A 23,443-nucleotide genomic window follows, 5' to 3' on the forward strand; every position below is an offset into this window, starting at 1 on the left:
TGGCTTTCTAAATTTTCTCTATCACAACACAAAACAAAATAGCTGCTATGTTAATTTCAAATGAATTGATATTCAAGTGGTATGTAAGTTATTCATGCCAGAATCCCTTTTTGAAATTGTGAAGCATTGCAACTTTTAGAAGATCCGTTGGATATTCCAGGAGGAGTCTCCTGTATTTTAATGACTCTTCATAGCCAACTTCAGAGATAACCAAATCTGACCAACTTTAAGTAAACATCCATGAAGACAGTGGAGATGAATGTTTAAAGCCTATATCTCCCAGTCTGAAAGCATTTAACTTCATACTCAATTCAAAGATCTTGATGGAAAATGTACTTTTATGTTTAAAAATATTTACAATATCATAATTACATGTTCATGATAGGTGCTTACAATCACATTCTCAAGGGCACTTCGGGATGAGCATAAATGCTGATCTTGCCAGTGATGTTTGCATCACATGAGCTAATAGTTGCTGGGTCTGTAGCAGTCATAAACTCAGTCTTTTTGCACAAATGTACTTTGCTTCGTTATAAGTATATTTGAATTGGAAATGTGTATTGCTGAGTGAAACTGAAAGATCAGATTTATTCAGTCAACTACTATAATATGAAAAAAGTAACTAGATTTGTATTGAGGTTCGTTATACAGTTTCTGTTTGGTTAAAGTACATATCAATGTTGGAAACAAAGGCTAGCTGAATCAGAGTAGGATTGGACCATTATTGAGTTTTGCAAAGGAAAAACTGACTAGTCATAATGAGTTCCTCAGATTTGAGGTCCTGATAAACAGGAGATTGTATTATGGTTCTACATTTCAAAACAGTAAGGATACAACTTGGGAGTACATACACAAATTAGGCTAATAAGCAAAAGCCATGTATTTATTATTACATGAAAATAAACGTAGAAATGTTACCAATTAGCTGATTTTTTTTTTTTGTTTCTTTTTATAATCCTAGGATCTGTCCGTCGAGTGAATGGAATTAGATGGCACATGTGTACATACTGCACAAAAGAATTTAAGAAGCCTAGTGATCTGGTACGACATATTCGTATTCACACTCATGAAAAACCATACAAGTGCACTCAGTGTTTCCGGGCATTTGCTGTGAAAAGTACCCTCACTGCTCACATGAAGACACACACTGGCATCAAGGAGTTCAGATGTCCCATGTGTGCAAAGATGTTTTCTACTCAAGGGAGTTTAAAGGTTCATCTTCGACTACACACAGGTACTGTCACCTTTGAAAAGGTTTCTTTGTAAATTTGATTTTTTTTTTCCTGGAATAACCCAGACATGTTCTGAAGGAGAACTTTCGAACAAGTCAAAATAAAATTGTTGTTATTGAGGAATATGGAAGAAAAACACACTATATGTAGTTTTCCCTCTTAATGAAACTTTTGGTATTGATTCCAAACAATATTCATAAAAAGTGTTCGTTGTATTTTGTTCAAATTGGAATAAATGTTTTTATATATCAATTCTAGAATGTTGAAGTAGTTGATCAAAGTAGTATACTATAAAGGAAAAGAGGCTTGTACTCATTCAATGCCTTTCATGACTCCAGTCTGTCCCACAGTGCTTTATAGCTAACAAAGTACTTGTGCTCACGACTGTTTGGTACAAAGACAAGAATGCTACCCACTGAGCCATAGCTGACAGCCTTCTAATGAAGGTTTTGGGGAGAATTAAACTTTGTTTTCTTCTATTGTGAACCCTCCAGAGAGGCGCTGTTAGGCATAATAGGGGAGACATGATTCTCCAAGAATGAAATGAAAAATTCACTAACATACCAGAATGTTGTATTATTTTAATCCAACTTGGTGTCATGAAATCACATGCCAAGAAATATTCAATATTTAGGAACCTCCTCAAATTTATTCCTAAAAGGCTAATATTAACATAAAATATATTTTAATACATGCACGTGACATTGTATCATTTGCTGCTGAGCAAGACTTAAATTTGATTAGGTAGAACAGAAGAGTGGCTGACATATGGGATGGTGGGGTAGGGGCAGTCTTTTGCTTCTGCTGGCTCCACAATCAGGTTTGTTATTTTCATTTTTGATTTATGGCGTTCTATGTGTTTGGCTGCCCTGATGCCACATTCCAAAGCAATGTTGTGGCAGGAGCCTTAAGTGGTTCTTGGTTACCTTATTTGCATACGCAGAGCAGGAAGCACCTGCAACAGATATTGGTGAAGGACTCCTATTGTGCTCGTCCAAAACGATGGGTAGCCCGCCTCCAGTCAGTAATGTAGTTCTTATTCCTGCTTAGCATTTGAGGCACTCGTGTGCAGTTAGTGACTTAGGAGAGCACCGAGTTCAGCTGCCCTGCCAATATGGGGACTCCAGAAACCATGGTTAAAACTGCGTCAAAGGATTTCAGAACACTTGCACAGTTCCTGGGTTATTGAAATAAAATCCAAAACTAGAAAAAATAATGCTATTACATTTGATCAGTTAGGAATTGCACAAGAAAATTTTTTTCCAACTCTTTTCTTCATTTGTTTTCTCCTACTATTATCATCAGGAGCCAGACCTTTTGACTGTCCACACTGTGACAAAAAATTCCGCACCTCAGGGCATCGTAAAAGTCACATTGCTTCACACTTCAAAAACTTACAGCTTAAAAAACGGTTTCCACGCAAACCAGCCAAGACACGAATTTTAAAAAGCAGCATCACATTAACTGACATACCTCTTCAGGAGCCTATTCTCATCACTGATTCAGGTGAGTGTTTGAATCACACAGGAGTTAATGAAATGAGATGTACGTAATAAAATGATTCTCTGTAGAAAACTAAAATGATCTATATTCAGAAGGCAATAAAAAGGCAGTGAACAATTTGAAGTGTTTAATTAACGCACCGACCTGAACAAAAAGCAAAATTGAGTGATGCTTGTGCATAGTTTTATCATATTGCTTTTAGTCAAAAAAGCCTTGTTTTAACCATCAGAAAGATATTGGAGTGCACTTGATGTTGGTTTTTCATTTTATCTTCAGATGAATGTGTCAGTTTAAAAAAAATGCCAGTTAATTTTGCTTTCTTCATGTGTACAGAACTACTTCATGGATTTTTGTTGGCTAGCTCCTCCTATTTCCTTTTCTGTAATTGATGGCTCTGTTGCACAGACTAATCTTGTAACAGATTAGGCTCTTTTCTCTGTGGCGGTGGTGGTGGGGGGGATAGAAAAAGAGAAGGCTAGGCACATTAAAACTGCTAGCACAATAATTTTCCTCTTTAATGGTCACTGGTCCAAGAATTACTGGTTCTCCTGTGGGCATAAATGACTGAATTTATTGAATGTGTTTGAGGGGTCGGTGTTGGGAATGCTGGTCTCGGCCACTGGCTGCATTGCCTCTTGGGAAGGCCTACCATATCAATTGCCTCACTGACACTCAACTGGGTGCAGAGATTCTCCAAGATCAGATGGAAGCCACCAGGCTCACTAGGCAGACAGTGCTGCCAGATACTGGATCCCCGACCACTGCTGAATTATAGGAACAGGTTGGCAAGAAGGGTGGTGAGGGAGGGTAGCAGCTCTCGGTGGAACCCCTTCCTGATGTCAGATTCACTGATTAGGCATTGATTGATTGCCTTTGAATACAGAGAATCCTTGCCGTAGTCCACTGCAGCCCAATCCCCTGGAATCTGAAAGGAATCCTGCGTAGGTTTGCTCCTTATGCTCCCCACATGCTGATTTCCCCCTGTCTGCTGTTGGGTAAATACCACATGTGGCAGGGCAAACTTGTCTAGTTGTAGGCCTCAATTGGTGGCTGTGTAGAAAGGTTACCTACCCATAGTCCTTCCCACCATAGACTTAATTGGGAAGGCAGCCAATCCCTTAACTCTAACCTCCGGCCTGAATAAATGGCCTGTCATTGAACTCGTCCTGTAGAACAGTGTTGTATTCTGCTCAAAGTCAGGAAGTACAAAGTCTTGTTGAAGTAAGGCACTTTTTGTCAAAGCTTTTTGTCTAGCACGCATCAAGATATTTTGGAGCTTTCTAAGAAAAACGATTCCCTTTGCTGTTTTCAGCTAATGGCAGCTTATTAGTCACCTGCCTCATTTATTGATATCGCATTGAAAGATGTAGATGCAAGAAGCATCTATGCTTCCCATGACATCCAACCTCCACAATACGAGCAGACAAATATAGAGACCTGGCAGTAGAGCTCCTGTTTCACATTCCGTCCATTCCCTCCTTCTACCCTTTCAGCTTGCAACTTACTTTTGTGTCCAATGGGAACAGATCTGTCTGAAATGTTTGTCAGAGATACCTGAGACCAATTGGAGCTAGGGAACAAGGGCTGGTTGAATGTTCACTGTGGGTCCATTGGGTGAGAACGGCATGTATATTTTATATAGGGAGTAAATAATCAGTGTTATAGAGTTTGAAATAAAGTTGGAATAAAAATCTCACTAGAAAAGTATATACCTGAACACTGTCCGACCAACTTTTTAAGCTCAGGTGTTTAACAGTGGGAGCTTAGGATGGTTCTGATCCATCAGCCTCTGAGTTATAGGTCCAGCACACTTCTGCTGTGCCACTCTGCTCAATTGAAAGATTTGCTGGGCTGAAATGCAGAAGTGCCCTGGCGGACTTGATATCAAGGCTTGGCATGGAGTCCAGGTAGCACGAAAGATTATTTCATTTGCTGAGCAGTTCTCTTTGATGGAGTAACTTGCATTATGTAAAAGAGCTTCAAGTTGTATAGTTTTTCTCCAGTCCTTAGTGAATGGAGTAAGCTGAGCTACCTTCTCTGCATTCTCTCTCATTTGCAGGTGCAACTGAAATTAATACTAACAGGTAAAATGTGAAAAATAACAAGATTGAAAATCTAAATTATAAGCAACAAATGTTGTAAGTGCACAGACAGTCTATCTGTCTCTGGGGTGAGAGGGAAGGGGAAAGGATAGGCTTATTTTTCAGATCTGAATCTTCTCCTAGAACTGAAGAAAATATGTTTTGTTTTGCTCAGCTCCCAGGACCTCCCATGCTTTCCTTTTTCCAGTGCTGATAACTAAACTATTCATGCACCTTTACAGTTGTCAGGTTCGGTTGATGTGTTGTGTGTATCTCTGAAGTTTTGGATTTTAAATTTTAGATTTGGCAAAGCAATGCAAATTGGAAAACAGCACAAAATTTAATTTCAACAATACTGCTAAGTAACTGATAATAGAATCGGAAAAATCACTATGGATACGCTTCCCAGTTTGGATAACAATGTTTGATGTCTGTATGAAGATACTAGTAGTATATACTTGTATTAATAGATTTATTAAACTGTCATATTTTTATTCACTATTGCTATAAATTGTGTATTAGATGTCCAGTTTTGCAATTTAAGATTGTTTCTGGTAAATTTCTTTTAAATAGGGTCTCTTTGGCACTAAGAATGTTCCTGCAGCTCGCTTTCGTTTTCTGTTTTTCCTGGAACTAAACCTACTACAGACCTTTCTTTGCAGCAATGCAAAACAAAAATCAAAATTGTGCAATTAAGTGGCAGTTTGCCTGTAATAATCATCTGAGTCATTGTGCTGAGGGTTCCTGGATGTTCAAGCCTAATCAAGCAGCGTTGAGAAGTTAATGCCACTATTTAACATCAATCATATTGTGTGATGTATGACTGTTTTACAAGTTTAAACAATAACATTGTTGCCAGCTGCTTTGTGGTAAGCAATGACTGGGGGTAATACCTGATTCATTTTCATTTCTATTAATAACTTTTGTTTTTTTAACCCAAGATAAAACTGTGACTGATTTTAATACATAAAAATAAAGTTCAATTAAAAGCTTGACTTTTTTTTCAATGTAGGTCTCATTCAGCAAACACCACGGAATAGCCAGTTATACAGTCATTACCTGGCCAATGGCATCATGTCTGATGGACTAGGCGGGGATAGGCCATACAAATGTGCATATTGCAACAAGGGTTTTAAAAAATCTAGTCATCTTAAACAACATATCAGGTACGAATGATATGATAGCTTGTTTAAATTGCCTTGGAGTTGGGTAGTGGTCTGTTGGCAAGATTGCATGCCGTTTCTGTAGTTGATACTGTTATAGAATCAGGAAGTGCAGGAGGAGGCTGTTTGGCCCATCATATCTGTGTTAAGTCTTTGAAAGAATTGTCCATCTAGTCTCGCTCCCTTGCTATTTTCCCATTGTCCTCCAAATTACTTGGTTTCAAGTTTGTATCTAATTCCATTTGGAAGCCTTATTGAACTTGCTTCTGTTCTTGAAGGTCTTCATTTTAATGAAATTTGTGGAAAAGTGGATAAGATGTATATTTTTACATTTTATATTATAGTTGCATGGTGGTTGCAAAATTACTCCCAAGTTTTGCTTCTCAAATTTCAAGTAATAAAGGGATACCCGTGTCCAGAATCATTTCATAGAACAGCTGCAACAGTGATGATTTCACAAAAGAAAAGATGTTATGGAAACTTACAAAGCACATCGGTCACAATCAAAACATAACTCCTTTGTTACATCCAGTCCAGTCTTCCAAGTACTTGTGTGGATCCTGCCCTCGCCTCTTTAATGATACTTGAGCCTTATACAAATCCTTTCCTGCTTGTTTATAATCTTGCCTTGATATTTTTTCCTTCCAACATCCTCCCATACATTTCATCTGACTGTTGCTGGATTACACTTCCATAGGCTTGAACTGCCCACCTCCAGAGTGGCCAGCCATTTTTTTTTTTAGCATGGACAAGTCTCCAGCCACCCTTTTTTGTTTTCCCTATTGCCACAGTGTGTGCCAGTTTTTTTGGTCTTTGGCAAAAGCAGACAAAAACAAATGTATATCTAATTTTCCGTGTTTTCATTTCATTTATCCTAGTTTCAGATCTGACCCATTGAAAGTGAGTGCTAAAGAATGCTATCTGATGTGGAGAATGCAGAAATGAATTTAGAGTCTTGTACTGATACAATGGGTGCAGGGAAAGCACAGGGGCATGAGACAAATTCAACTCTTTCAAAGGGACACGATGAACCAAACGCTTGCATTTTGTCTTCTTAATTTCCATGACATTGATAACTTATTTAGCTCTCCTCTTTGAAACTTGTTTTGATTTCTTTTGCTTTTACTGATCACCTGGGCATCTACCTTTTTGTGTTGTGTTTTGTGAAGTGTTAGTTTTCTTTCCAGAATGCACTTCTTTAGAACTTGTGGTGCTCATTTCTGGCCTCTGCATTATGAAAAAAAATGAATATGGAGGCTTTGGAAAAGGTATAAGATTGATTTGCAAAATTGCTGTCAAAACTGAGTGGTTACAATTATCAGAGAAGTTGAAACAGGCATTTTTTCCTTGGAAACAAAGAAGCCTGGAATGTGACCTGATTGAGATATTCAGCATTAGCACAAGATTCAATTGGGTCAGTGTAGAGAGTGGTTTCCACTTACATAGAAACCAGGCTTTTCAGGCCTGTTCTGTAGTCAATTTGGTTATAGCTAATCCTCGATCTCAATGCGATATTCCTGCTTTCATCCTGAACCTTTGATGCCTTTAATATCTAGAAATTTATCTATCTTTCTTGAATATATTCAGTGACTTGGTCTCTACAATCTTCTGTGGTAGACAATTCCACAGGTTCACTACCCTTTGAATAAAGAAATATTTGTTGAACTCCGTTGTAAATGGCCTGCCCCTTATCCTGAGTCTGTGTTTAGACTCTCCATCCACTAAAAAAAATACACTCTGAACCTTTTAGAACCCCTGTTACAGCCCTTTTTAGAATTGTATATGTTTTAATCAGTTCCCTCCTCATCCTTCTAATCTCTAGTGAGTACAGGGCGAGTCAAACCAATCTCTCCTCATGGGATAATCTTGTCATTCCAGTATGGGCCTGTGAACCTCTGCTTCACTTCATTTGTGATGAGTATATCCTTCCTTAGGATTTCCTATCTAAGACACCAAAACTGCCTGCAATTCTCCAGTGTGGTGAGGTATTCCCAAGGCCCTTATAACCCTGTAAAACATTCCTACATTTGAATTCAGATGTTCTTGCAGCAAAGGCCAATATACCACATGTAGGGAAGTCCAAAATTAGTGGTCATAATAAATCCAACAAAGAATTCCGGAGGATTTTTTTTATTCAGAGTGAAGAGAATGTGGAATTCGTTACCACATGGTATGGTTGAGACAAATATTCTAGATGCATTTCAGGGGAAGCTAGATGAGGGAGAAAGAAATAGAAGGCTATGCTGTTAAGCATGAGGCAGTGAGGATTAAACACTAGCATAGATGGGTTTTGCCAAATGACCTGTTCCTGTGCTATAAGTTCTGTATAATTCTACACAAAATATAAATGCCACAAATAACTATATGGTACAAGGAGTTTAGCATAGGGGTGGGGGAGGAGAAATGCTTTAAGAGAAATATTTAAAATTAAATATTATAGTGCTTAGGGAGGAGACTTCAAATAGAGAGGTAAGAGTTGTAGTGCAGTTCAGTACATGCGTAGGAGTTTAGGCAGGATCTGTGCCAACATTCAAGATTTAATGCGGTTAGTGGATAAGGTTACAGTAATGTGGGAACAGGATTGTTAGATAGAAATAACATTATTTGCCTGTATAGACATTGAGATAGACACCTTGGGTTAAATTGTCTATTACAACTGCTGTAATCTCCGCATCAGCAATCCTCCAATTCTGGTCTGTTGAGCATTCCTGATTTTAATTACAGTGCTAATGTTGGCCGTGCCTTCGACTGCTTGGGCCTAAAACTCTGGACTCCACTCTCTAAATCTCTCACTCCCCACCACCATCACCACCGCCACCGTCCCCCCCCCCCCACCCCCCAACTACTCTTTTGTCCTTAAAGCAATCTCTAAAACTTGTGTTTTTGATTAGGTTTATGGTCAGCCTGACCTAATATCTCCTTTTGTGCTATAGTGTCTGCGGCAGGTGGTGAGGGTGCCAATAAGAGGGGAAAAAAATACTTGACCTCACCCTTACCAATCTGTCTACTGCAGAGTGATTAGGAAGAGTGACCAATATACAGTCCTGTGGAGCCGAAATCCCACCTTCACATCAAGAATGCTCTCATCATGTTGTGTGGCACTATCGCCATGCTAAAAGGGATCAGACTTCGAACAGATCTAGTAACTCAAGACTGGCATCCGTGAGGCATCAACAGCAGCAAAAATGTACTGGAATATCACCTGCAATCTCCTGGCCTGGGATATTGCCCACTAACCACTACCATCAAGCCAGGGGATCAACCCTGGTTCAACAGAGAGTCTGTGTGGTGCAGCTACCAAGCAGGACTACGTACTTGCCTGCTACAGCATAAGCAGCAGGTGATGGAGTGAAGGATGCCACAACAAACAGATCAGATCTAAGCTCTACAGTTTTGCTACATCCAGTTGTGAATGGTGGTGGATAATTAAACAATTTACTGGAGGAGGAGGCTCAACAAATATTCAGTGATGGAAGAGCAGAACACATCTATAAGGCTGAAGCAATCGCAGCAATCTTCAGCCAGAAGTGCCAAGTGGATGCACCATCTCGGCCTACTCCGTTGACCCCAGTGTTACCGATACCAGTCTTCAACCATTTGATTCACTCCACGTGATATCAAGAAATGGTTGGAAGCACTGGATACTATAAAGGCTATGGGCCCCAACAACATTCTGGCAAAAGTACTGAAGACTTGTGCTCCAGAATGTGTCATTCCTCTAGGCAAGCTCTTAGAGTGCAGTTGGATGTGGAAAATTTCCCAGGTATGTCCTGTGCCCAAAAAGCAGGACGGATCCAGCCCGACCAGTTACTGCCCCATCAGTCTACCCCTGATCATCAGTAAAGTGATGTAAACTGTCATCAGCAGTGCTATTTAGCAGCACCTGCTCAGCAATAACCTGCTAAGTGACGCCCAGTTTGGGTTCCTCCAGGGCCAGTCATCTCCTTACCTCATTTCGGGCTTGATTCAAGCATGGCCAAAAGCTGAATTCCAGAGGTGAGGTAAGAGTGACAGCCCTGGATATCAAGACCATGTTTGACCGAGTGTGGCATCAAGGGCACTAGCAAAACCGGAATCATTGGAAATTGGGGCACCCTCTCTGCTGGTTGGAGTGAAAACTTGCATATAGGAAGATGGTTGTGGTTGTTGGAGGTCAGTCATTTCTGCTCCATGACATGTCAGTAGGAGTTCCTCAGGATAGTGTCCTCGACACAACCATCTTCAGCTGCTTCATCCATCCATCTTAAGGTTAGAAGTGGGGATGTTCGTTGATGATTGATTGCACAATGTTCAGTGCCACTCGCAACTCTTCAGATGCTGAAGCAGCCCATGTTCAAATACAATAAGATCTGGACAGTCCAGGCTTAGCCTGACAAGTGGCATGTATCATTTGCACCACACAAATGCCAAGCAATGACCGTCTCCAATAAGAGATGATCTCACCATTGCCCCATGACATTCAGCAGTGTTACCACCACTGAATTCCTCGCTGACAACGTCCTGGGGATTACCATTGACCAGGAAGTCATCTGGACTCCCCACATAAACGCAATGGCTACAAGAGCAGGTCAAAGGCTGGAAATACTCGGGCAAGTAACTCACCTCCTGACTCTCCAATGTCATCTGCCACCTACAAGGTACAAGTCAGGTGTGTGATGGAATACTCCCCACTTGCCTGGATGGGTGCAACTCCGACAACATTTAAGAAGCTTGCTACCATCCAGGGCAAAGCAGCCCACTTGATTGGTATCATGTCCACAAGCATCCACTCACTTCACCACTGATGCTCGGCAGCAGCAATGTGTGTTATCTACAAGGTGCACTGCAGAAATTCGCCAAAGATCCTTGGACAGCACCTTCCAAACTTACGACCATTTCCATCTAGAAGGATAAGGGCAGCAGCTACATGGGAACACCATCACCTGCAAGTTCCCCTCTAAGTCACTCACCATCCTATCTTGGAAATATACTGCCATTCCTTTACTGTCGCTGGGTGAAAATACTGGAATTCCCTCCGGAAAGGTATCATAGGTCAACCTATAGCTTGTGGACTGCAGCGGTTCAAGAATGCAGCTCACTACCAACTCCTCAAGGACAACTAGGCACTTTGGCCAGCCAGTGATACCATGTCCCATGAGTGAATAATAAAAAGGATCGAGACCTGGCTGGCAGACAGGAAGCAAAGATTTGGAGTAAATTGGTTGTCTGAATGGCAGGCAGTGAAGAGTGGAGTTAGCAGGGATCAGTGCTTGGATCCTATCTATTCAGAATATGTATTAATAATTAATATGAAGAAACTACATGTTATATCTCCAAATTTGCAGGTGACACACCTGGATGGGAGGGTGAGCTGTGAGGAAGTTGCAGAGAAACTTCAATGTGATTTGGACAAGTTAAGTGAGTGGGCAAATACTTGGCAGATACTGTATAATGTAGACAAATGTGAGGTTACCCAACTTGGTGGCCAACGCAGGCGGATTATTATCCGAATGACGTTAGTTTGGGAAAGCGGGAGGCACAATGGGAACTGGATGTGCTCATACACCAGTCGCTGAAAGTAGGCATGCAGGTGCAGCAGACAGTGAAGAAAGCAAATGGTACGTTCACCTTCAAAGCAAGAGTATTCAAGTACAGAATCCAAGATGTCTATCTGAGGCTGTATAGGGCCTTGGTAAGATCCCACCTGATGTATTGTGTACAGTTTTGCTGTCCGTGTCTGATGAAGGATGCTGTGGCTATTGAGGGTGTTCAAAGAAGGTTGACCAGACTGATTCCTGGGATTGACGTGAGGAGAGACTGGATCATTTAGGAGTATATTTTACTAGAGTTTACAAGAACAAGGGGGGAGTTTCTTAAAAACCCATAAAATCTTAAGAGTCAGATAAAGTAGATGAAGGAAGGATGCTTCTGATGATCAAGGAGTCCAGAACCAGATGTCGCAGTGTAAGGATAAGAGATAGGCTGTTTAGGACAGATGAGGAATTTCCTCACCTGGAGAGTGGTGTACATGTGGAATTCTCTGGCATAAGAAACTGTTGAGACTAAAACATGAACGCTTTCATAAAAGATGTAGATATAGTTTTTTGGACAAAAGGAATCCAATGGTACGGGGAGAAAGCGGGAACAGAGTAGTGAGTTGAATGATCAGCCGTAATCCTATTGACTGGTGGAGGTGGCTCAAAATGCTGAATCGCTGTCTGCTGTTCTTATTTTCTGTTTCTAAAAGCAAAATAAAAATTGTTAGAAATGATCAGAATGAGCAGCAGCATCTGTGTAGGTGCAGTCTAACCTGCGCAGTGATACCAACATTTTCTGTTTTTAATTTAGAAATAACAAACTGCTCATCTGTGGGCTTTCAAATAGGCTTACAAAAGTAAGCAGGTTTTTTTTGGTATAAGAGTGCTGATAGCACCACTATTTAAAATAAAAACTTTCAAACATTATTTTCTAATTTATGAAGAAACTACTGTACACCAGTGTAAATAATATGATGGCTTTTAAGAGTTGTTTTCAGTTACTTAAAATTGGGTTTCTCACATCTGCCAGACTTGACACTTATTACAGTATTTAGTTTTTGTAATCAGCCATTTTTCGGCTGTATTAATAAAACAACACCAGACTACCAATCTTAAAGACATCATGGAATATTTTTAGTGCAAAAAAAAATTCTGAAAGACTGCCTGATATTTCTGATGCATAGCAGACTTAAACTTCATGCTGTGCAAGTAAACTTGATCAGAGACAGGGTGAAATGAAAGTTTCTGAAAACTAGTGCAATTTACCTTCTGGTTGCCATTTTGCCCAAAGTTTAAAAACTTACTCAACAGTCTCTGTGATTGTTGCTGAGCAATAAGGAGAACACTTTTGAAGTGAAACATACTTCACAAATGTTCAATTGAGAATTTGAGTGCATTTCACCTTTATGTACCTGATGAAATTTAGAGCATCGAAATAGCATTTCTGTCCAACTGATCCATGCTGGTGTTTGAGTTCCATCTGAACCTCCTCTCAGTGTTCTTTCCCTACTTCTAATCCATCTATTCCTTTTTGTTTTAATCTATTTTGGCATTAAATGTATCTATCTTTAGCACCTGAAGTAGTTGAGATGGACATGAATTCCAAATTCTTTAACTGCTGTCTGGGAAATGAAGTTTCTCCTGAATTTCCTATTGAATTTATTTGTGTGACTATCTTATACCAGTATGCAATATCACTGATGCTGAAATGAGGGAGGGAAAGTGAAATCTGTGCAGGAGTATTCCACTTGAGTGGTAGTGATGGCCAACCAGTTTGTTCTTGTTTCAGATCACATACTGGTGAAAAACCTTTCAAATGCTCACAGTGTGGGAGAGCCTTTGTTTCATCAGGGGTCCTTAAGTCACACATCCGGACGCATTCTGGCCTTAAGGCTTACAAATGTTTGATTTGTGATGGCACTTTCACTACTAATGGCAGTTTGAAGAGGCACATGTCAACACACAGTGAGGTCCGTCCTTTCATGTGCCCCTATTGTCAGAAGACTTTCAAGACTTCTATGAATTGTAAAAAACATATGAAGACACATAGGTAAGAATCCTTTGAAGTCATTTTGAATCGCACATGGTCACAACCACTTCAATCTTTATGTAAACGTAGGCCTCCTATGAACTTTGTACTGTAGGTGATTCAATGGCAGTAGGACAGTACAGGGAAACCTCTGCTGTCTATTGGAGAAGAAGTGCTGATTCTAAGGCAATGTTATGTAGAGTCCTGCTGTGCTGTGTGTTTTTGGACACAGATGAATTATTTGTACGAAAAGAGTTTGATATGTAGTTTCAGCATTGAGCATTTCTCAGGTCAACTATAAAATGCAGAGTATATTTTTCTTAATTCAGTTCAAATATCTACCTAACTCTCATAGACTGCAGTGGTTCAAGAAGACAGCTCTCCACCGCCTCTTTCAGGACAAATAGGGACAGGCAGTAAATGCTGACCCAGCCAGTGATGTCCACATCCCATGAATGAGTTGTTGAAAAACAAAACTTTGTCCTGAATTTGAAGCAGCGTGTCATATTTCCTGTCCCCAAATCTTATAATCTTTGAGTCAGATGAACAGTTAATGGGATAATTTTGTTTACATACTCAAGCACATCCATCAGTTGAGTTGGACCCAGCCCATTTTACTTGTGGTGTTACAAACAGCATGGAGTGCATACTTTCATTTGATCAGTTGGAGCTGAACAAGTGATCCAGAGCCATCTTTTTTAAGCTAGCAAAGATTCAGTTAGGTAAGTGGATAGCTTTTGTTGAAGTTACAATGAATTAATGAACTTAAGGTATTTCTGTAGTGCCTTTTGCAGCCTCAAGATGTCCTGAAATGCTTTACAACCAATGAAGAACTTTTATAGTGTAGTTTGAGGAGACATTAGTTGCTTTTAATTCTTGAAGACTTGGAACATGTGCGCGCGTACACACACGCACACACACACACACACACACACACGTTCATACAGCTAAACCTGTTTTAATGAAGGCAAAAATAATGAAAGCTTATTTTAGTTTGTTCTTGAAATGTAGGCACCATTTATTTCCCAGCCATAACTACCCTGCAGGTCTTACAAATCAAATACATACTGTGCATGTCTAGAGTCACCTGTAAACCAAACTTGACAGGATTGGCAAATTCTGATCTGACATTCTGACCAATTTCTGGTTCCAGCACATAACTACTGGTGATCTAGTATGGAATAGTCCAGTAACTTAATCATTAGGCTACTGTAAAGGGGCTTTTGGCTTGATTTATAGTATAGAAGAGAAATGTTAAGTTTGCTTTTTCTACTTGAGACCAACAGTAAAACCATTAGCTTTATATCCTGGTAAACTTGTTTAAATTTGTTGTATAGGTACGAACTTGCTCAGCAGATACAGCAACAGCAGCAGCAGCAACAGCAGGCATCATTAGATGATGATGCCTTAGTTGAACCTATGGAACATCAGTCTGACTCAACTAATGGCCAAACACATGCACACCTTCAGCCTGAGGATCTACAGCCATCTTCGACAGTAAATGCTGACCAACAAACCTTGCTAGGTCTGAGCCAAGAACAAGTTGTGGGATCACAGCAAACTGGCCTTGGCCAACAGCTTGCAGACCAGCAACTTGTCCAGGATGAAGGTAACATTGAAATAGGTCTGTCAGAAGTTCACACTTCTAAACATGCTTTTAATAATACTTCAACCAGTACTAAAGCTTAGAAAGAGCAATTTTTAAAAAAATTCAAATTAGTGAAAAGTCCAGACTATCTTTGGATTTTTCCCAAAATTTGGCAGAAGAACATTGTATCCTGCATTTTGACCTCTGCCCAACTAGTTTGGTGCAACTTTTCTATGCCCTCTCCAAAGCCTTCTCAGCTTTCCTGAAACATCGTGCCCAGAATTGGATGAAATACAAAAGTGGAGCCAAAAGTGTTTTTATTCCTAAGTTCCTGGTTTTCATATTCCATTTTTTTTATAATGTGCAGTATCCAATATGCTTTATTAACTACTTTGCTAACCTGCCCTGATACCTACAAATGTTTGCGTACCAAACAACTCCCACAGTCTCTCTGTTTTGCAACCTTGTTAAAATTGTGCCATTGCATATGTAAAGTCTGTCTCTTCATTCTTCCCTTCAGAATGCATTAGCTCAATATTTTTTGACCTGAACTTTATCTGATGTGTTCATCCATTCTACCAGCTTGTCTGTCTCTTTGTAAAGCCTGTTACTAGATTCCTCACTTCTGCCCACTTCAAAATTTTTGATTTATGATTGTCACGTACCAACATATAATATTGTTTTGCGTGCTATCCAGGCAAATCGTGCCCTACATAAATACATGATAATAGAACAAAATGTAGAATAAACTCTTCCAGCTACAGAGAAGGTACAGAGATCAACTGTAATATATGAGAACTCCCCATTCATAAGTCTGATAACAGCAGGGAAAAAGCTGTTCTTAAATCGTCAGCTTTCCTGCTCCTCTGATGCTGCTTGGCCTGCTGTGTTCATCCAACTCTACACCTTGTTATCTCAGATTCTCCAGCATCGGCAGTTCCCACTATCCCTTAAATCTGTTGGTATGTGTTTTCAAACTTTTGTATCTATTTCCTGATAGAAGAGGGTGGAAGAAAGTATAACCAGGGTGGGAGGGGTCTTTGTTATGTTGGCTGCTTTGCCAAGGCAGAGAGGAGCATAGACGGAGTCAATGGAAAGAAGGCTGGCAATGTATAGGGCTGTGTTCACAACATTTTGTAATTTCTTGTAGTCCTGGACAGAGCAGTTGGCATACCAAGCTGGGATGCATTTGGATAAGATGCTTTCTGTGGTGCATCTATGAAAATTGGTGAGATTCATTGTAGACATGCTGAATTTCCTTCGCCTTCTGAAGAAGTAGAGACATTGGTGTGCTTTCTTGACTGTAGCACAACACAGATGGACTGGGACAGATTGTTGGTGATATTTACTCTTAGGAACGTGAATCTCTTGACCATCTCCATCTTGGCATAGAACATAGAACATAGAACATTACAGCGCAGTATAGGCCCTTCGGCCCTCGATGTTGCGCCGACCTGTGAAACCAATCTGAAGCCCATCTAACCTAAACTATTCCATTATCATCCATATGTTTATCCAATGACCATTTAAATGCCCTTAAAGTGGGCGAGTCTACTATTTTTGCAGGCAGGGCATTCCACGCCCTTACTACTCTCTGAGTAAAGAACCTACCTCTGACATCTGTCCTATATCTATCACCCCTCAATTTAAAGCTATGTCCCCTCGTGCTAGCCATCACCATCCGAGGAAAAAGGCTCCCACTGTCCACCCTATCTAATCCTCTGATGATCTTGTATGTCTCTATCAAGTCACCTCTTAACCTTCTTCTCTCTAACGAAAACAGCCTCAAAACCCTCAGCCTTTCCTCATAAGACCTTCCCTCCATACCAGGCAACATCCTGGTAAATCTCCTCTGCACCGTTTCCAAAGCTTCCACATCCTTCCTATAATGCGGTGACCAGAACTGTACGCAATACTCCAAGTGCGGCCGCACCAGAGTTTTGTACAGCTGCAACATGACCTCATGGCTCCGAAATTCAATCCCTCTACCAATAATACCTAACATACTGTACGCCTTCTTAACAACGCTATCAACCTGGGTGGCAACTTTCAGTGATCTATGCACGTGGACACCGAGATCTTTCTGCTCATCCACACTACCAAGCATCTTACCATTAGCCCAGTACTCTGTATTCCTGTTACTCCTTCCAAAGTGAATCACCTCACACTTTTCCGCATTAAACTCCATTTGCCACCTCTCAGCCCAGCTCTGCAGCTTATCTATGTCCCTCTGTAACCTACAACATCCTTCTGCACTATCCACAACTCCACCGACTTTGGTGTCATTCGCAAATTTACTAACCCATCCTTCTACGCCCTCATCCAGGTCATTTATAAAAATGACAAACAGCAGTGGCCCCAAAACAGATCCTTGAGGTACACCACTAGTAACTGAACTCCAGGATGAACATTTCCCATCAACCACCACCCTCTGTCTTCTTACAGCTAGCCAATTTCTGATCCAAACCGCTAAATCACCCTCAATCCCATGCCTCCGTATTTTCTGCAATAGCCTACCATGGGGAACCTTATCAAACGCTTTACTGAAATCCAAATACACCACATCAACCGCTTTACCCTCATCCACCTGTTTGGTCACCTTCTCGAAGAACTCAATAAGGTTTGTGAGGCACGATCTACCCTTCACAAAACCGTGTTGACTATCCCTAATCAAATTATTCCTTTCTAGATGATTATAAATCCTATCTCTTATAATCCTTTCCAACACTTTACCCACAACCGAAGTAAGGCTCACTGGTCTATAATTACCAGGGTTGTCTCTACTCCCCTTCTTGAACAAGGGGACAACATTTGCTAGTCTCCAGTCTTCTGGCACTATTCCTGAAGACAATGACGACATAAAGATCAAAGCCAAAGGCTCTGCAATCTCCTCTCTAGCTTCCCAGAGAATCCTAGGATAAATCCCATCCGGCCCAGGGGACTTATCTATTTTCACACCTTCCAGAATTGCTAACACCTCCTCCTTATGAACCTCAATCCCGTCTAGTCTAATAGACTGTATCTCAGTATTCTCCTCGACTACATTGTCTTTGTCTTTTTCCTGCGTGAATACTGACGAAAAATATTCATTTAGCACCTCTCCTATCTCTTCGGACTCCACGCACAACTTCCCACTACTGTCCTTGACCGGCCCCAATCTTACTCTAGTCATTCTTTTATTCCTGACATACCTATAGAAAGCTTTAGGGTTTTCCTTGATCCTACCTGCTAAAGACTTCTCATGTCCCCTCCTGGCTCTTCTTAGCTCTCTCTTTAGGTCCTTCCTGGCTAACTTGTAACTCTCAAGCGCCCTCACTGAGCCATCACACCTCATCTCTACATCAGCCTCCTTCTTCCTCTTGACAAGAAATTCAACTTCTTTAGTAAACCACGGTTCCCTCGCTCGACCACTTCCTCCCTGCCTGACAGGTACATACTTCTCAAGGACACGCAGTAGCTGTTCCTTGAACAAGCTCCACATTTCAATTGTGCCCAGCCCCTGCAGTTTCCTTCTCCGTCCTATGCATCCTAAATCTTGCCTCATCGCCTCATAGTTGCCTTTCCCCCAGCTATAACTCTTGCCCTGCTTTATATACCGATCCCTTTCCATCGCTAAAGTAAACGTAACTGAATTGTGGTCACTATCACCAAAGTGCTCTCCTACCTCCAAATCTAACACCTGGCCTGGTTCATTACCCAGTACCAAATCCAATGTGGCCTCGCCTCTTGTTGGCCTATCTACATACTGTGTCAGGACACCCTCCTGCACACATTGGACAAAAACTGACCCATCTGAAGTACTTGAACTATAGCGTTTCCAGTCAATATTTGGAAAGTTAAAGTCCCCCATAACAACTACCCTGTTACTTTCGCTTCTATCCAGAATCATCTTTGCAATCTTTTCCTCTACATCTCTGGAACTTTTCGGAGGCCTATAGAAAACTCCCAACAGGGTGACCTCTCCTTTCCTGGTTCTAACCTCAGCCCATACTACCTCAGTAGACGAGTTGTCATCAAACGTCCTTTCTGCCACCGTAATACTGTCCTTGACTAACAATGCCACACCTCCCCCTCTTTTACCACCTTCCCTGATCTTACTGAAACATCTAAACCCTGGAACCCCGGCATTTGTGTCTTCTAATTTTAAAATTGTGCCATGCTCCTCAAATTCAAGTCATTATTGAATATAAATGACAGGAGGCATTCTTGTGCTGGACTGCAGGGAAATATCACCATATGCCTCCCACTTCTAGTCTGAGCAACAGCCATTCGCCCTAACTTTACTTTCAGTCCTTTGGCCAATTTTGTGTCCATGCTATTATTGTCCCTTTTACCACATTGTTCTCAATTTTACTAATAACCTGATATGTGTACTTGATCAAGTGCTTTTTGAAAACCTATTCGCCATGGGTCAGCTGTACTGCCCTCAACCACCTTCTCCATTACCTCATCAAAAAACTCAATCAGATTAGTCAAAATTCAACATTGTAAATATATAATATTCCTTTTGCTCATTTTTAAAAGAAATTCTAATTTTAGGTTTCAAAAGTTTCAAATGTAATTTAGTTTCTGATCATTTGGTAGATTTTTATATCATTGACATCTGCTGTTAATTATTTAATGAAAATGTACTTTGCAGCAATTATATAGTCTATCTAAACTGTAACTTGGTGCAATATCTGTTAACTAGGTAGTCAATAATAAATCCAATACTCTTTAACCAGAGAATGGTAAGAATTTGGAACAAACAATCACATGGAGCAGTTGAAAAGAATAGCGCACATTCACTTAAGGAAATGCTGAATAGACAAAGAGGAAGAAGGAAAAAGAACAGACTGATAGAGCCAATCAGGAAAAAACTCATGTAGGCAGAGAATAGAATTTATGGCATAGAATCGACATAACGGCAAAAACCAATCGAACTGAATGGAAGTTGTTCTCACCACAGTTCTTAAATGAATACTTTACATATTTCTCTGTCTGTATGCCTGTCTGTTCTCTATCCCATAACACTTCTTTTCTCTCTCCATTGTGATACATACAAATATATATATATGTGTCAAGTCCCAATGTTATCAAACATTTGAGCCTGTCTTTTGAAGTGGCTCAGGGCACTTATCTGTACCAATCCATACCACTAGATGGAGGTGGAGAGGCTGATGTGCTTCTCCTTATTTCTGTTTGAATCCCATTGTACAATAGTTAATCAGAGAGCATTGACAGTTATTCCATGTCCTTTGCAATCCTTTGACAGCTAGCTTATTGATGAGAAAAAAAAACTCTTTTAAGCTGTTACTTTTAGTTTTCCCTGCATTACCTTGCGTCATCAGCAGCGAACCCACATTTGCAAGTTAGACTGCATTTATAGAATTGAAATAAATACTTCATTTAAACTGGTCCAGAACAATGCTTATGCTGCACGTGTGGCTCCACTCTGCCTACTTGATCTCCCCCTGCTGGCATGCCTTTATATATCTGATGTTGCTGCTGGTTGTGAGGTGCAAGAATATCCTAGATTGACTGATTTGTTATTTTCATTTACTTTTTGGAAAATGTTTTTCATTTTATCCTTGGAGATTTGGAATTCTGATTTAGAAATACTAGGTGTAATTTTGAATGTTTCTCATCTCTGACACATAAGAATGGAGTCCAAAAGTGTTTTTTTTGTGGTATATAGGCAGAGCCATGTTATCAAATAAAGTAATGTAGGTTTTGCTAAACAGTGCATCGAAAGAACTTAAACATGAAGAGCATAAATTGAGAATTTGCGAACAAAGATCAATGTGCCAGCAGCTTTTCCAACCATTTAAAAAGTTATTTTAAATACTTTTACTTGTTTTTCTATTTTGTTCAAATAATTATATTATTGTTCTTTAAAGTTATAATAAAATTACAATCCCGTTTTCAACCAGTTTACTGCAAAACTTTAATTACATTTAACTAAAAATATTTTTGTTTTCATCAGCTCCCACCTTGATGTAGTTGTATATATTAACTGGTACTAAATATAACAGTAGCTCTTCCTTCGTAAACAAATGCAAAGACTAAGGCTGTATTCAAATACTGTATTGTGAGAACCGCACAATAATGACCCAAGAGAGAATTGAAGAGGCTGAGGGGAATCAAATCAAAGTCTTTAATGGCATAAAATTTCTGAATGCTATGATTCCAACTAGGGCACTGACAAATTCTTAGGGCCTAAAAATGAATGGGGCCTGATGTGTTGATGTGGTGTGTTGGCAGGACTTGAAGCTTTGTGCAGAAGACATAAAATGTTAGCCTCATGATGCTCTCTAAGTGCCTATCTAGGCAGAAATGGTGAAAGTATTCAATCTACTACCACGAACTGTAGAGGCAAGATGCATTTGAGGAAGGTAGATAAGTACCTGGAGGATAAAAAAGGAGATAAATGTGTAGATACAGTGAGATGAAGAATGGTGGACAGATCTCAAATAGAGTGTAAACACCAGCTCCAACTGGACCAAATGTTTGTATCTGTACCGTAAGTTATCTATATACTTTGATCTGCTTTCATAAGCAATGTCAAATTGATTGTTTTGTTTGATGTTTATTTTTGTACTCTAGATTCCTTTGTGACAACACAGCAGAATATCAGCCAATTTGATCAACAAACTATAACACAGCAGACCTTTGATCAACAGAGCCTGACCCAAGGTTTTGGAACATTTTTTTGAGTTTTTTTTTGGATAATTGTTACAAATGTGTGCTTAGATTTAAATGTGAATTAAAAGATTATTCTGCACATTGTCAGAGTCGGGGAGGGGTGTAGTTCAAGACGGGTGCAGTTCAAGGCATGCTAACCAAAAACAATTAAGGGGATGCTAGTTCATGGTTCTGATGAAACAATCTATACCGCAGTGTAACCTTGGATTGAGCAGTGTCAGTTTTAAAAATAGGCTTAACAGTCAGAACCAGTGGTGAGGACCGTGGTCAGCATTTCACAATTGTTCAAGTGTTATGTCATTTGGGGTTTTAGTTTTCTGTATTGTCATTATTTTCGTGTATACTAAGGAGCTTTTTGTATTTGGAATGATAGCACAGTGGTTTTGTTACTGGATCAGTAATCCAGATGCCTGGACTAATGATACAGAAACATAAGTTTAAATCCCATCACAGCAGCTGGGGAATTTAAATTCTGTTAATTAAATAAATCTGGAATAAAAGACTAGTACAAGCAATGGTGACCACAAAACTACCAGATTATTGCAAAAACTCATCCGGTTCATGAATGTTTTTAAGGGGAGAAATTCTGTTGTCCTTACCCATTCTGGACTAGTTTATAGTAATTGGTTGGTCTAATTACTGTTCTAAAATGGCCTAGTAAACCACTCAGTTATGTTCAAAAGGCAGGTCCACCTTCTTGAAGGCAATTAAGGAAAAGCAGTAAATGCTGACCTAGTCAGTGATGCTCAGATCATAAAAAAGAATTTTAAAAAGTGACATATTTCTTTTGTAAAGTTGCATCTTCAAAATATTATTTCAGTTTTTGCAGAATTGGAGAGATTTATCATTTTTCCATGGCCTCGTCAGTGTAGTTTTTCAACAAAGTATTTCAATTTGATAAGTTAACTAAACCGGCCTCCAAGACTGTTTAACATGCCAAGAACTTAGAAACGTTTGAACTAGGAGTAAAAATGGAAAGCTGAGCCATCTGGGCCTGCTCCGCCATTCAGTAAGATAATTGCTGATCTCTTATGCATTGAGTTCCACATTTCCCACTACCCCAATAACCTTTGATATGTCTGCCTGATGAGACCTCTGCCTTTTTAAAAAAAAAACTTCAGTGACTGCTTCCACTGCCCCCGAGGCAGAGTTCCAAAGTTGCACAGCCCTCTGAGTGGGGGGAAAAAAGTCTCCTCTCTGACTTAAAAGGGTGGCGTCTAATTCTCCTAGTTCTGGACTTAACAGAAGAGGAAATATCTTTTCCACATTCACCTCATTAAGATCATTCAGAATCTTATATGCTTCAGTCAAATCACCTCTCACCATTTCAAATCTTTGAAACAAGCTCAACCTATCCATACTTTCCTCATAAGAAGATCTGCTTAATCTAGGTGCCGGTCTAGTAAAGTACATCTGAACTGCCTCCAAAGCATTTACATGCTTACTTAAATAAGGAGACCAAAACTGAATACAGCATTCAAGATGTGATCTCACCAATGCCATTTAGAACTGAAGAAATGACATTTTTAGAGATGGTAGGAACTGCAGATGCTGGAGAATCTGAGATAACAAGGTGTAGAGCTGGATGAACACAGCAGGCCAAGCAGCATCAGAGGAGCAGGAAAGCTGATGTTTCGGGCCTTGACT

General features: G+C 40.0%; 1 protein-coding gene across 7 annotated transcripts in view; it reads left to right on the plus strand.

Annotated features, from left to right (window-relative positions):
* The window catches only part of LOC109916896 (zinc finger protein 236), a 141,063-nt gene that overhangs the window by 48,205 nt on the left and 69,415 nt on the right, over window positions 1-23,443 (plus strand). For all 7 annotated transcript variants that reach the window (XM_048595669.1, XM_048595670.1, XM_048595674.1 and 4 more), the window contains exons 10-15: window positions 962-1,234; window positions 2,538-2,738; window positions 5,829-5,982; window positions 13,285-13,545; window positions 14,862-15,133; window positions 21,698-21,787. In XM_048595669.1, the coding sequence (XP_048451626.1) occupies window positions 962-1,234; window positions 2,538-2,738; window positions 5,829-5,982; window positions 13,285-13,545; window positions 14,862-15,133; window positions 21,698-21,787 (1,251 nt within the window). The remainder of the gene's footprint in view (window positions 1-961; window positions 1,235-2,537; window positions 2,739-5,828; window positions 5,983-13,284; window positions 13,546-14,861; window positions 15,134-21,697; window positions 21,788-23,443) is intronic.

Source organism: Rhincodon typus, chromosome 4 (genome assembly GCF_021869965.1).
Source record: "Rhincodon typus isolate 14 chromosome 4, sRhiTyp1.1, whole genome shotgun sequence".
Lineage (NCBI taxonomy): Eukaryota > Metazoa > Chordata > Chondrichthyes > Orectolobiformes > Rhincodontidae > Rhincodon > Rhincodon typus.